Here is a 14,105-nt window from a genome sequence, read left to right as displayed (position 1 = left end):
ATCACAGAAAGCTTGCAAGTACAGTGGAACCTCAGTTTACGACTACCTCCGTTTACGAAAACCTCCATTTATGAATGCCGCAGACCCGGAAATGTTTACATCCGGGTTCTGCGGCGTCGGATGCGCAGACACAATCTGCGCAGCTCGTGCATGTGCAAAAGCGATCTGTGCAGCGTGTGCGTGCACAGAAGCGCTCTATTGGTGCTTCGTGCACATGCAGAAGTGTGCCTTCGGTGAGTGAATGCCTCGACGAGCGAACGCCTCCGTGCAACGGATTGCGTTCGCAAACCGAGGTACCACTGTATAGGACTGGCTGGCAATTTCTTAGTCACAGTAAGAAAAGCTTACTGTCTAATCAGAGCAGATGAATTAAGCATCGGATGAGATAGGAACAGGCATTAAAAGATCCTTAGCTTGTTTGTGTGCAGCTCTGTGTGTAGGTCTATCTTCTGTTCAGTATTTGGTGGGAATGAGCTGTGCAGCTTACATGTTTTCAACCCATCCAAATTTATATGGCAGTTAGATACAAGATGCGGACATTCCTCGACAGCCAGAAGAGCTAAAAAAAGAGAAGGTTTTGTTGAGGCTGTCATGTTATCCCCAAGTGGTTCCTCAACCAACAACGCCAGCTCTACTATTAGGCAGAGCTTAGTCAAGTCATATTAGGTGCTGGGTGATGGGAGGAGGGGCAGGGAGTGGCGGCAAGGTGTTGAAGGACAACCTGCCCTGTGTCCCCTAAGCCAGCCTGCTCCCCTCAGGAAGACACTGTCCCACTGTCTGTGTCAAAATAAGTCTCAGCTGCTAGTTCAAACAGCTTCTGTATGTTAAAGAGGGTCCACCACCTTGTTGTTTGCTTCAGGTGGCAAATGTCTTGGGGTGGCACTGACCACCAAGAAATGCAAACTTTCCAAGGGCAGGCAGCTCAGGTTCCCAGCAAAAGAACTACAGCAACTGGTAGTCCTGAAAGCCAGGAGGCAGCAAGGCGAGACTGGAAGATGAGCATTAGCCCACCTCACAATTTGCATCTTAGGATGCCCTCCAACTAAGTTCTACTCAGAGACCCACTGAAATGAAAGAGCCTAAGTTAGCCGTGTCCACCGATTTCAATGGGTCTGCTCTGATTAGGACTAGCACTCAATACAACCCTGAGCAAAAACCAGAGCACAAAAGCGGGAAGGAGTCTTGTTTCACTTTAAAGACTAGCAGACTTATTGTGGCTTTAAGTGTTTATGGACCAGAGACCAATACATCAGGTGGAAAAAACAAGCACATACACAAGAGATACCCACACAGAGACACAGAGGTATAAGGGGTGGCAGTGGTGGTCAACAATGAAGCCCAAAGTTGGTGGAAGGCAAAAGGTAGAGTCTCTGACACATTTGCCCCATGTTTACAACCTATTTTCTCTGTTCTAACAGTAGATAGCAAAATTGGAGTAAGGTGCATTATGGGTATTGGGAGAGGGATCCAAAAGGGCACAAAATGGAGATCTTCCCACTACTACTTTTTCAATGACCAATGACTACCACAGCTGCTCCCTGTGGGGATGTGGAATGGGGTGAGCACTTGTCCCCATGCCCCTCCCAGCCTTCCCAAATTCAAACTGAAATTTCTCCACTGAGAACTCTGGGTTCAGCCTTAATCTTAGTCATCTGACAGCTTAAATCAGCCTCCCCCCAACCTACTGCTCTCCAGATTCTTCTTTGTTGTCTTCTTTACTTCAGTGCTTAACAGTCCCAGCCAACACAGTCACCGTAGTCCAGCCACATCTGCAGGCAACCAGGTAAGGCTGGGTTAGAGACATGAATCAACTGAAAATATGTTGAGCATCTGAAAAGGTGCCTACCTATATCACTTGTAAAAACCAAGCTAAACCCTGCAGATAGAAAGTGCTATCTGACATTTCTTCATGTGAGAACGAATGAGAAAGGACTGTTCTAAAAAGGAAGCCCACTGTGACATATGGGTACCACCTGTATTCAGTATTTCAGCTTCACTTTATTTTTAACTTTTAAGCCCCACCCACTTATCCTCTGACCTCGTCCATTTGGAGTCTTGGCCAGGTCTGAAGCCTGTCCTCAGGCTGAAAGGTTTTCCACTCCTGATCTATGAAGAAAGTTTATTTGGGACACTTGCTTTTCTCATATGCAATTTTGTGCAGATTGAATTGATGGCTCAATTAAAACTTATCTGATTGAGCAAGGGAAAATTTATCAGTGTATGTGCGTCAGAGAGACAGAGAGAGCAATGAGGCAATACTTCTCAGCAGACCATCTTCATTTTTGCCTGTCCCTCCCAACAGAGGGCCATTTTGATAAAAATTCTCTGTCGCTATTTCATGAGGGCCTCCACTCCCCCCGCTGTCACCCCAAACCACAAAACCCTGGGACAATGAGACCATCCGGGGCATTATGAAGGGGTACCAGGATGTCATCACAGAAGCTCTGCTCTTGCTGCTCTTGGTGCTTGCAGAACAAAAGAAGGAACCGCGCTGTCCCCCCAAAAAATCCCGATCCCCCCTGAGAATGTTTGAGGAAACACCCCTTTTTCTGCCTCTGTGAACAGGGTGGAGCTTTTTTGGAAGCCATTCCAAACTGATGATAACACCTCCGAGTTCCTGTCACAATCCTACCACAGATCTGTTTAAGGTATCCCAAGGTGGGTTTTCTGTGGGGGTGGGGGGACATTCACACCATACCTTTAAGGCGCTATCATACAACTTTAAACCATTATGTCTTCCCCCAAAGAATTATGGGAGCTGTAATTTCTGAGGGTACTGGGAGTTGTTAGGAGACTTCTAGTTATCTCACAATTCCAGGGTGGTTTAGCAGTCAATCCCTTTTCACAGGAAACTCAGGGAATTGCAGATCTTGGCAGGGGGATAAAAAGGTAAAGGGACCCCTGACCATTAGGTCCAGTCGTGACGGACTCTGGGGTTGCGGCGCTCTTCTCGCGTTATTGGCCGAGGGAGCCGGCATACAGCTTCCAGGTCATGTGGCCAGCATGACAAAGCTGCTTCTGGTGTACCAGAGCAGCACATGGAAACGCCGTTTACCTTCCCGCTGTAGTGGTACTTATTTATCTACTTGCACTTCGATGTGCTTTCGAACTGCTAGGTTGACAGGAGGGCAGGGGGATAGAGGCCTTCTAATGATACTCAGCACCCATAACAAACTTATAGCTCCAAGATTTCTTGGGCGAAAGCCATGGCTGTTTAAAGTGGCATGATAGTGCTTTAAATGTATGTTGTGAATGTGGCCTGTGTGTGAGAGAGAGAGAGAGAGAAAGAAAGAGAGAGAGAGAGAGATTACTGTTAACAGACTTAATACGACTATCTAGGAGTGATTAGTGGGAAGAGGCATCACTTCCTGGAAGTAGGAAGCATAACATGGCAGTAAGGGCAACGATTTGTGGGTGTGCAGATGGGAACACCAGATTGGCTCTGTCGGTGCACATGTGCCGTCCTGACCTCCCCCACCACCTCGCCCCTTCCCAGTAAGTGACAGCTCCTGTGGTTGTCCCTCTGGAATTTGGCAGGATCAGAAAAACACTGTCATTGTTTTGTTTTTGTTTTTTTAAAAAAAGAAAAACAGGGTGGGAATTATGCTCCTGCTCAGAGACATTCTGAGCTGTCTTCTTCCAAGTCTCTTCAGTTCACACCGGCCCCACCAGCCTTCTCCTTCACTTCGCTCCTTGTTAAAGGTTTGTCATTACTGTGTTACTCTTAATAAACTTTTTTTAAAAAAAGACCCATGCACGCAACCCCCACCCCCAAAGAATCATTGCCAAAATATACACTATACACAGGCGAGTCCATCCATTCACATGATATGTATATGTACAGAGTCTCTAGGAACAGTCTGCTGGGTGCAGTGCACAGGGGACGAGAGAGAAGGGAGGCATGTATTAACAGACACGAGCCTAAACCAATCACGGTTTCAAGCACTTCCCCTTTTTCTCCCGCCGCTGCAGTTTCCTGAGCCGCCGAGTCCAGGCATCCCTCCACTGGATCACCAAGCTGTTCTTGTCAGCCATTAGTCCTGGCCGGTCAGTGGGGTTTTCGCTGATCCCCATGACCAAGTACTTCCTGCTGATTTGGATCTTGGGGCATTTGCACGCCAGGTCTTTCATGTGGATCCACAAGAAGTTGTCGCCCCTTTTCACCCGTTCGTCTCTGCACTTGTAGACCGAGAGGATGTTGACAGTGAACTTGGCCCAGTTGGCCACCGTCTCCATGTCTAAGACGTTGACTTGGACAACTGCAGGGCAAGAAAGGAGAGAAAGTGAGGCCACAGGTGGCAAGGAAATGATGCTGAATATGTGAAGCTATGTATTAGAATTAAACTTACAAAGTGTTGTTGAGCAATCATGAGATTTCATAGTCATGCCCCATACATCAGTTTCTTATGCTGTTTCCAAACGAACTGCACCGGCTGCCAGTATTTCACCAAGTGAAGTTGAAAGTCTTATTGTTAGTGCATAAATCCTTAATGGCCCAGGACCAGCTTGCCTGAAGGTTACCTGCCTTGTCCCTTCTAATCTGGCCAGACGACTACAATAATTTGGAGAAGCCCTCCTGACTGTCTCACACTTATCTCTTTATTTGTTTAGTTTCTACACAAATCAAAGCATTTAGCAGCATAGGGGCACAAGCAAAGATGCAACTCTGTTCCTACTAAAGTCAGACAGGTGTGTACAATCCAGACATCTCATTGCCCACCAAAACTGCATTTGTTTTTAGATAATTAGTTTGAATAAATTATTCTGGATTTTATTATTTTATAGTTCGCGGGTGGGACTCAATTGAGTCCCATCAGCAGAAGATCTGAGTGAGAGGAAATGTCCACCTAGCCCACCTTCTTGTTCTCACAGTGACCAAGCAGATGCCCCAATGGGAAGCCCTACTGATGGCTCTTCAACTTTATACAGGGTTTGCACTGACCAGCCCATTAAAGCACAGAGGTGGTCAACGATGCAATAGCATAGCAACCTGCAATTCGCAGTAACTTGTTCTTACTGCATTCATGGTCATATCAGAGGCAAGCATTACAGGTTCCTGAGATTTGCACTCTGAGTCAAGGAATGCAGCTTTGGGTGACCTTCTCAAGGTGGTAGATCATCATCTCCATGTATCTACACCAAACACTCCAAGTGTCCCTATTTTCCAGGGACAGTCACAGATTTACAGATTTACATCCTGGTTTCTAATTTGATCCTGGAATGTCACGCTTTTCCTTAGGTCATCCTTATTTTCATTGGAGAAATGTTGGAGGGTATGCTACACTACTGTTGTTACTAGCTTTTCTGTGCCACAGCATTGCATTTTTTTAAATTATGGGTTTATATGTTTGGTTTATATTGATGCCTTGTAGATCCTGATAGACCAAAAAGCAGGGAACACAAATGTATTTAAATGAACGATCTCTGATCACAATTATCTAAAAGGTTAACTGCCTTTGCCGAAGATCGTTTAAAAGCCAAAACACTTCTCGGCTACCACCCCGTCTCACGTCCATCTTCCCGTTCCCTTCCACCTTGCCAAAAACATCTTTTCTGTCTGAGCCAAGGAGCTCCTGTGGGAGATCAATCACAAACCACAGCCTCTTTTAGGGATCCTCCCTCTGTTCCAAAGAGTGAATGTGCTTCTGTCAGGGTGATTTACAACCTGCTGTCAGGATGTCCCCGAGTCCAAACTTCACACACATCCCATCCCATTCAAACCCTCTCAACCCACACACCTTGCAAAACAAGGGGATTGGGAAGAAGAGAGAGTACTTTTTAACATATTTGGCAGACAGGGAGTGACTGTGGGTTTAGGCAAGGAGGGGAGAGGGTCCAGCAAGTTTTCCTAGTTGTGTGTGTGTGTGTGTGTGTGTGTGTGTGTGTGTGTGTGAGAGAGAGAGAGAGAGAGAGAGAGAGAGAGAGAGAGAGAGAATTTCAAAGTGGAGAAATAGGGCAAGATCGGCAGTCCCTGAAGCCAGGAGTGGATAACAAGCAAAGGAAACTTGTGGATGCCGTCCCCTACTAATTTTTTTTTGTCATCTTTACCATGTCACTCTCGTTTTGTCCATCCCTGTTTGGAATCTGATCACTGGGAATCAGCAAAACAACTTCACTCGTGTCATATTGCTTGTGTAACAAACAGCAGGGCACTGGTAGGTTTGGATCCACTGAATTCGGTGCAGATCCCACTGGGAAGTGGTTAATCTCCAGGGCCCAATCCTCAGAGCCCTGTAGTTTCTGTAGCAACCATCCCCCCTCCTCTGCCATGACTTTCCACCATAGTCAACTTGAGCCAGCAGGGATATATGGGGAGGAGGGGAGGAGGGGAGTAGTAGTAGTAGTAGTAGTAGTAGTAGTAGTTTGGATTTGATATCCTGCTTTATCACTACCCAAAGGAGTCTCAAAGCGGCTAACATTCTCCTTTCCCTTCCTCTCCCACAACAAACACTCTGTGAGGTGAGTGAGGCTGAGACACTTCAGAGAAGTGTGACTAGCCCAAGGTCACCCAGCAGCAGGGGCGTAGCCAGGATCAAAATTAGGGGGGCAAGGGGCGGGGCCAAGGCACAGGAGAGGGGCCACAGTGGGGCAAGGAAAGCCATGGTCGTTCAGGGGCGAGGGGGCGCCAGGATCAGCCCGAAATCGGGCTGCTCCGACCCCCTCCTCCCCCTCCTCGACAGGCAGGGGCGAGGGGGCACCAGGATCAGCCCGAAATCGGGCTGCTCCGATCCCTCCTCCCCCTCCGCGATCGCCGGGGCGGGTGGAGGGAAAGCTGGCTTTCCCTCCGCCCGCCCCACAGCCAGCCAGGGAGAAGGGAGACGTCCCTTCTAGCAGGCTGGCTGTGGGGCGGGTGGAGGGAAAGCCCCAGAGCCGCGCAAAGCGTTTGGCTGGCTTTCCCTCCACCTGCCCCACAACCAGCCGGCTAGAAGGGACGTCCCCCTTCTCCCTGGCTGGCTGTGGGGCGAGCGGAGGGAAAGCCAGCCAAACACTTTGCGCGGCTCTGGGGCTTTCCCTCCACCCACCCCACAGCCAGCCAGGGAGAAGGGAAACGGCACCGGGTGGCGGCGGGCACCGGGGCAGGCTGGCCAGTGGCCCTGCTTCTGGGGGGGGCAACTGCCCCCTCCTGCCCCCCTGCCTACGTTCCATGCCCAGCAGCTGCATGTGGAGGAGCGGAGACGCGAACCCGGTTCACCAGATTACGAGCCTACCGCTCTTAACCACTACACCTTTGGTGTCAGCATTCTGAGCACCCAAAGGCCACACCTGAGCTTGAGATACAGTCTGCATTTGCACAATACATTCGAAACAGTCATACCACATTAAACTGTTATGGCTCCCCAAAAATAATTCTGAGAACTGTAGTTTGTTATGGGTGCTGTGAGCTGTTAGGATACCCCTAGTCCCCTCACAGAGCTACAGTTCCCAAAGTAGCTTAACAGCCAATCTTCTTCTCAGAGAATTTAGCTTTGTGTGGGGGAATAACACAACTCTTGGCACTCTTAACAAACTACAGTTTCCAGGTTTGGGTGTGTGTGTGTCATGATTGCTTAAAGTGGTACAATACTGTTCTAAATGCAGATGGAGTCTAACATATCTAGTAAAAAGGACCTCATGAAGCAAAAGGCAGATTTCAGTGATCTGGTTATTAGTGCCCACACCTCCACCACAGAGGTTTGATCAGCAGCTTGTTCAAAGACCTGAATCAGAAGCCAAATTAGTACTGTATATGGTAATCTGGGCTCTTTCTGACTTACTTAAGGCAGTAGAAGCCAGTCCATTATAACCCAACCGCTATCCTAAGCCACCCCCCCCACCTGCCAGCCTTCCTTCCTGCTTAGAACCAGTCCATCAGGTGGCACTGCCTATCGTCTTCCTCCTCTTTAGTCTCACTGTTGCTGCTGTAGAACTCAGCAGGGAGGAGTATGGAAAAAACAAGAATTAGCTGGCTCTTCCTCTCTGCCGTTGGCTCTGGCACCACCTACTGCCGACCTCCCTGCTTTCCATCCTCCCACTACCAATAGGCAATAGCCACCACCTGTGCAAGATGGTGCCTAAAATTTGTGCTCAGGATCTCATGCAAATTTTATTTAAAATTTTAATAGCGGCTGTAGGCCCCCTGAATAGGAACAGGGATATGGCAATAGGCAAGAAAGGTTATCTGTCTGTTTTGTCTGTGGGGTGTTGAGGGCAGGGGTTTGTTTGGGTAAACAGTGTTGTGCTGTGGCCCCAAACTGATTAAGGGCCCTTTGCTACATCTATTATCTTTAGGTGAGAGAGCTCGAGGTGCTGATCTCATCTAAAGTGGCCCTAACATGTATCAAGAGGACTTCTCAGAGGCGGAGCTAGCTGCTCCCTCACCTGAAGCGGCACACACGCTGGGGCGGGGCTGCCCATGGCAAGCGTCCCGGGGGGGGGGCAATGTCAACCCCCTCAGGGATGACACCCAGGGCAAGCTGCCCCCACCACACCTCCCTTCCTCCGCCACTGGGACTTCTGAGCCCAGAGATCTTACAGTCTGCAGCTGGTGCTTCTTAAATACTTATTTGGAAACCACTGACCAGAAGGTAAGGCAAGTTCCCAAATAGGAAATTCCTGGTTTGACCTTTACATTCTGAGAATCCCTTTTGCATTAGAGAAAGGAGAGCTGCTCCTTACCATAATCTTTCTTGCAGTACTTTTTCATGTTAATTTTGTAGTTGCCTTTGGCTGGTTTGCAGTAGGAGTCACAGTCTGCAGGAAAATACAAGGGGAAAATACAATTAGGATGACAACTAAGAAGTCAGCGGGGCGGCAGCAACGTCATAGTGAGGGGTGGACAAAATTATCAATTTCTGTTTCTCATTCTTTCTAGTTATTTCCACAGTTCTCTGTATTGCTGCATCAGTTGGCCTTAAAAAGAATAAAATCCTCATGAAATTTTGCCATCGCCATCTTATTTGTATGCCACCTTTCACAGTTAAAAACAATGCTCAAGGAAGCTTACAACACAACAAGATTTACATAATTAGAAAAGTCATCAATAATAAATAAACCACATCAAAAAAATACACAACCAAATGGAAAACAATTTCCACATAAATCAAAATCTAAAACTAAGAATACTGTACAGCATTAATATCACAGTTTAAAATGACATAGGTAAAAAATAACAGCAATTAAAAACAAACAAAAAAATCCAAAAACATTGCCAACATTTTACTGCTAATTTTTCCTAATAGAAGCATATATATTTTTGGCTCCCACTAGAGATAGATATGGTGCTGGAGGAGACTCTTGAGAGTCCCATGGACTGCAAGAAGAACAAACCTATCCATTCTTCAGGAAATCAGCCCTGAGTGCTCACTGGGAGGACAGATCCTGAAGCTGAGGCTCCAATACTTTGGCCACCTCATGAGAAGAGAAAAGACCCTGATATTGGGAAAGATGGAGGGCACAAGGACCAAACTGCGGGAGGCAGTGCAAGACAGGAGTGCCTGGCGTGCTCTGGTCCATGGGGTCACGAAGAGTCAGACACGACTAAACGACTAAACAACAAAAGAGATAGTAATGGCCGCCAACTAGGATGGCTTTAAAACAGGATTACACAAATTCACGGAGGATACAGTTTCAATGGCTGCTACCTATGATGACTATGTTCTGCCTCCATTGTGGGAGCCAATATGCTTTTGAATGCCAGTTGCTGGGAATCTCATGTGAAGAGAACATTGTTGCGCTCAAGTCCTGCTTATGGGGTTCCCATAATGGTCATCTGGTTGGCTATTGTGAGAACAGGATGCTGGACTAGATGGGGCTTTGGTGTGATCCAACAAGGCTCTTCCTATGTTCTTAGGTTTAAATGCCAATGTTCCATGCCCCCCCCCACCATTCCCCATTCCCTCAGCACCCATGGGATTGGGAGTACAGTGGTACCTTGGTTTACAACCATAATCCATTCCGGAGGTCCGTTTGTAAATCAAAACAGGTTGTAACCCAAGGCATGCTTTTGTCAATGGGGCCTCCAAAGTTTTTTTGTTCGTAATACAAAAAATGGGTTGTAATCTAAAAAAAGTTCGCAAAACGGGGCACATACTTCCTGGTTTGACATATTTGTAATTGAAAATGTATGCAAACCAAGGCGTATGCAAACCAAGGTACCACTGTAAAAGGAAATTTCTGCTTTGGACCCCAGTCATGCTAGGTCAAATGCCCTTGTAGTTGAGACTACACAGTATTAATTAAACAAGCAAGCAAGCAAGCAAGCAAGCAAACAAACAAACAAACAAACAAACAAATGATATTTGGAGACATTATTATTTAGAAGTTCAGCTTGTAAAATCCATTGAGCTTCAACAAAAGCTCTTCAGACCGCCGAAATGCAGTCTTTAGGGTGATGTTCAACTAAGTTTTTCTTCAGAGTGGACCCAACGAAACATGACTAAGTTAGCTCCATTAATTTCAGTTGGTCTACTTATTTGAAAACCACCCTTCATTTTTAGTTATAAAAGCAAACAATCTTAAACTGTTGGCATGAAGTAGGAGCCAAATAAAATGAAAAGGAGTACCCAGCTTTTGCTTGATTTTTAATCATTCTCTTGACTTCCTGCACTAAACTTTCATTAAAAATAGTATAATTTGAAAGCCTCGTCATCAGCTCATTCCCTTGCCATAGCAAGGATAGTTCATCAGTTGCTCTGGTGTTTTGACAGACAACATCACCTCTGAATAAAGTTCCACAATGGCAGTCCATCACAATGCATATAGCTAAGTGCTTCTAAGCTGGAGCTCATCTGGGAAAGCAAGCTTGTGGAACACTTTCCCGCCTCTCTGCCTTGACAACAGGAGAGCAAGGAAAATTTAGCATGCTTCTGCTTGCAACAGCCTTCCTGATGTGGGCCCTGCTGCCTCACCCACAAGGTGGGAATTAAGGAGGCAGTGGTTTTGGTCCCATCCTATGTTTGTCGCAACCAGTGCCGCTTCTGTTCTGCTGCAGTTCAGCTTCTGCTAAAACCTACATTACTCTATTCACTATCCAATATGGCCGAAATGAATTACGTCATTAACTCAATTGCATTTCAGTGGAAGCAAAGTATGTATCAAAGTATCATGTATCAAAAGCAAAGTAGGAAATTATCTAATTATTTATGCAACATTTGTGGACTAAAAAATCCCACCACAACAGTGACTATTGCTTGTATTCACTTGCGTGGTTTGCGTTTCTGTCCTTGGGTGAACATGTGAAATGTTACAGGCACCTGGCATTAAACAGCCTGTCCATGTCAGGATCCAAACTCCCCTCCTTTCTTGGCCAACCCCAAACCTCCCCTCCCCCCCTCCCTCCCCCCATAAACATTATTTTAGTAATAAAAAGCAGCGCAACAGAGACATTTCCTCCCCCTTATCCTCCCCCCACAATTCCCTGTCGCCTATCCTTTGAATGTCTCAATTTGCCTCTCTTCAAAGGTTCCGCTTCTTTGGCTGTGCTTCACCCCTCCCATCTTTTTTCTAAACCCCATTTTTCTTCCTTCTTTTCTTCCTCTCTCTCGGGTTCCTTGGCCAGCTTGGCTGTGGCTGGCACCACCTCCTCTGGGACGGCTGGCACCACCTCCTCTGGGATGGGGGACACAGTCAATGAATTTCCCTTTCGGGGTTTTCTTTCTTTTCTTTTTTTGGTGCTTGTGAATTGCCAGAGGCTTTGGAGAAAGAAACTTTGCGGGGGGGGGGGGGAGAGAGAGAGAAAATGCACTTATCTACATACCCACAACCTCTTGGGCATGCCAACTTTGTTGAGGAGAAAGGGCAGAGTCCCAGCAAGAAATGCGGACCCAGCTGGGCCTCGGCTGCTCTTGCCATTTCCACTTTGCTCCCTTTTTTCATCCCGGTTTTTATGCTGCCTGCTCCAAATTTGTCTTTGCTAAAAACCACTCAGCATGGAGCTAATTCTGCCCCAAAGCAGAGTGAGCAAAGCTATACAATCCAGACTGCCCCTTTCCCACCTCGGCCAGGCCTGCAACGGCCAGCCCTTTGTTTGCTTTGTTTTCCACTCCCAGCTCCTGCTTTCATGGGGCAAAAGTGCCGAGCCAAATGCCAGTGAGCTGGATGACGGTAGCTGGATCAGTGCACTGCCTTTTCTCCCTCCCTCATTCTCTCATAGCAGTTTCCCCCTCTTGCCTCTTTTAAGGGATGCAGCTGAGTAGCAAAGCAACTGCTTTGCATGCACAAGGTCCCAGGTTCAATTCCCAGCATCTCCTGGTAGGGCAGGGGAAAGACCCACATCGAAAATCCTGGAGAGCTGCTGCCATTCAGCATAGATGATGCTGAACTAGATGGTCCAAAAAGTTGACTGCCCCCTCCCCATAATCCACCTGTCACCATCAAGATCTTTTGAAGTAGTGCCCAGAGATTTGGAAAGTGAGATTAAAAAAAGAGGGGGAGGAAGGTGGGGAGAGAGAAAGATGAGGGGGAACGAAATGTTTTCTTTTAAAAGCATTAATTGGGGCAGTCCAAAAGTCATAATCCTCCACTCACACACACTCCTCCTCTGTTTGAAGAAGTGCTCAGAGATTTGGAAAATCTGATTGACAGAGAGATGGGGGAGTTGAGGCACAGAATCCTGTGAGGCTGACTATCTTTCAGCAGGCCCACCTACAGTACCTTCAAAGTGGTGCAAGCTTTCCAAGTTCTACAGAAGTCTTTGTACAGCAAAGTGGCAACGGGGCACAAGTTGTTGCTGTCTTTGAAACTCCTGGTTGGGACAGTGAACTACCAGCTCCTTGCTTCTGTTTCAGACTTTGGCTGTTTCTTTGATATGGCCAGGAAAGAAAGAGTGGCTGAGTTCCAGTTCCTGTTGACCTACTCCATGAGATTCTCACAGTCCCTGAATAGACCTGATTGCTGCTGCTTACTCAGCCACTATGCCAAACCCCTCATTCTAGCCCAGCCACTGCATGTAGAGCTCCTTTGATATGGTCAGTCTTAGCTGGAGTGAAAAAAAGCTTTGCGATGACCCAACAAGGAGGGCCTCATGGCCCTCCTGTGGGTCCCAACCCACTGGTTGAAGACCTATGTTTTAGAGAAGCATTGTCAGGCCTGTTAAAACCAACAATTATATCCTTCCTCCTTTTGATTTAAAAAACTTAGTGCTGTTGCCTACATAGGGAGTCCCCCAAGAATCTAGAAACCACTTGGTCTTTTAAATGGCCTTGGACCAGAGATTGCCATTTGAATTAGAGGATTCCTTCATGAGGACTGTCCTCCATAAAGTAAGGAGGCCTGCCCACACGGCCCTACAACAAGATGTTCTTCTGACAGGGGGTAGGAGAATGAGACGGTTTATGGAAGACAGTAAATGCAGCTTCAGAGTAATTTTGTCGGGAAGAAGTTAATCTCGCCACAGAAAGGATCCACGTTATCACAAATGAGAATACGTCTATTCATATCCACCAAGTCATTGATAAATGAGTTGATACATTCGTGGCGCCCTTGAGCTGTGGGCTGCTACAGCATGATCAGGACAAGGGAACGTGTCTAGCATAAATAAAGCCTAAGTGAAGAGCATAAGAAAGGGGCTGTAGGCACTGCAAAGGCGAGGTTATGTTTTGTTGAGTCTCCATTTGCTATGACTAAAATTTTTCTTTTGAACGGCTGACTATATTTGGAGTTACAAAGATAGTTGCTTAGTCTAGTTTTGCAGGGAGAGGGAGAAGTTCCGAGCCAAAGACGCCCAGATAGAGAAACCATTTTTCATCGTTTTTATTTTGCATGTCTCTGAAGCGGCAGAAGATGTGGGTGTCATCAAACAGATTTCAGAGCCCACAGCAGCAGTGGGGTGGGGGGGCACCTTTTGAAGCCTGAGGGCCCCCTTCCCTTCTGGGCAAACTCCAGGAGCGACACATGCCAGAGGCAGAAGTAGGCAGAGCAACAGGTTTACTCTCACAACCCTCTCTGTCCACACAAGCAAAAAGCATCACCAGAGTTCAAGGACGCATTATAGCCCAGGAGAAACACACCAGTTGCCCTCCATGAAGAGATATCTCATAAACTAAAAGTATCTATAACGGCCAGATTTTACTTCTTGCATGAATATTGAGGCACATGGTCAGTACCACTTGTATATGCAAACATGTGAC

At 47.0% G+C, this 14,105-nt stretch overlaps 1 protein-coding gene across 1 annotated transcript in view; it reads right to left on the bottom strand.

Moving 5' to 3' along the window:
- Nucleotides 1-1,208: 1,208 nt before the first annotated feature.
- The window catches only part of NTN3 (netrin 3), a 118,527-nt gene continuing 105,630 nt past the window's right edge, over nucleotides 1,209-14,105 (bottom strand). Inside the window, exons 7-8 of the mRNA XM_035131239.3 lie at nucleotides 8,656-8,730; nucleotides 1,209-4,259 (exon numbers count right to left, since the gene is read on the bottom strand). Coding sequence (XP_034987130.1) covers nucleotides 3,931-4,259; nucleotides 8,656-8,730 — 404 coding nt within the window. The 3' untranslated portion in view covers nucleotides 1,209-3,930. The remainder of the gene's footprint in view (nucleotides 4,260-8,655; nucleotides 8,731-14,105) is intronic.

The sequence above is a fragment of the Zootoca vivipara genome, chromosome 13 (genome assembly GCF_965207765.1).
Source record: "Zootoca vivipara chromosome 13, rZooViv2.hap1.1, whole genome shotgun sequence".
In the NCBI taxonomy this organism is placed as follows: Eukaryota; Metazoa; Chordata; class Lepidosauria; order Squamata; family Lacertidae; genus Zootoca; species Zootoca vivipara.
This window is presented reverse-complemented; position numbering and strand designations above follow the sequence as displayed.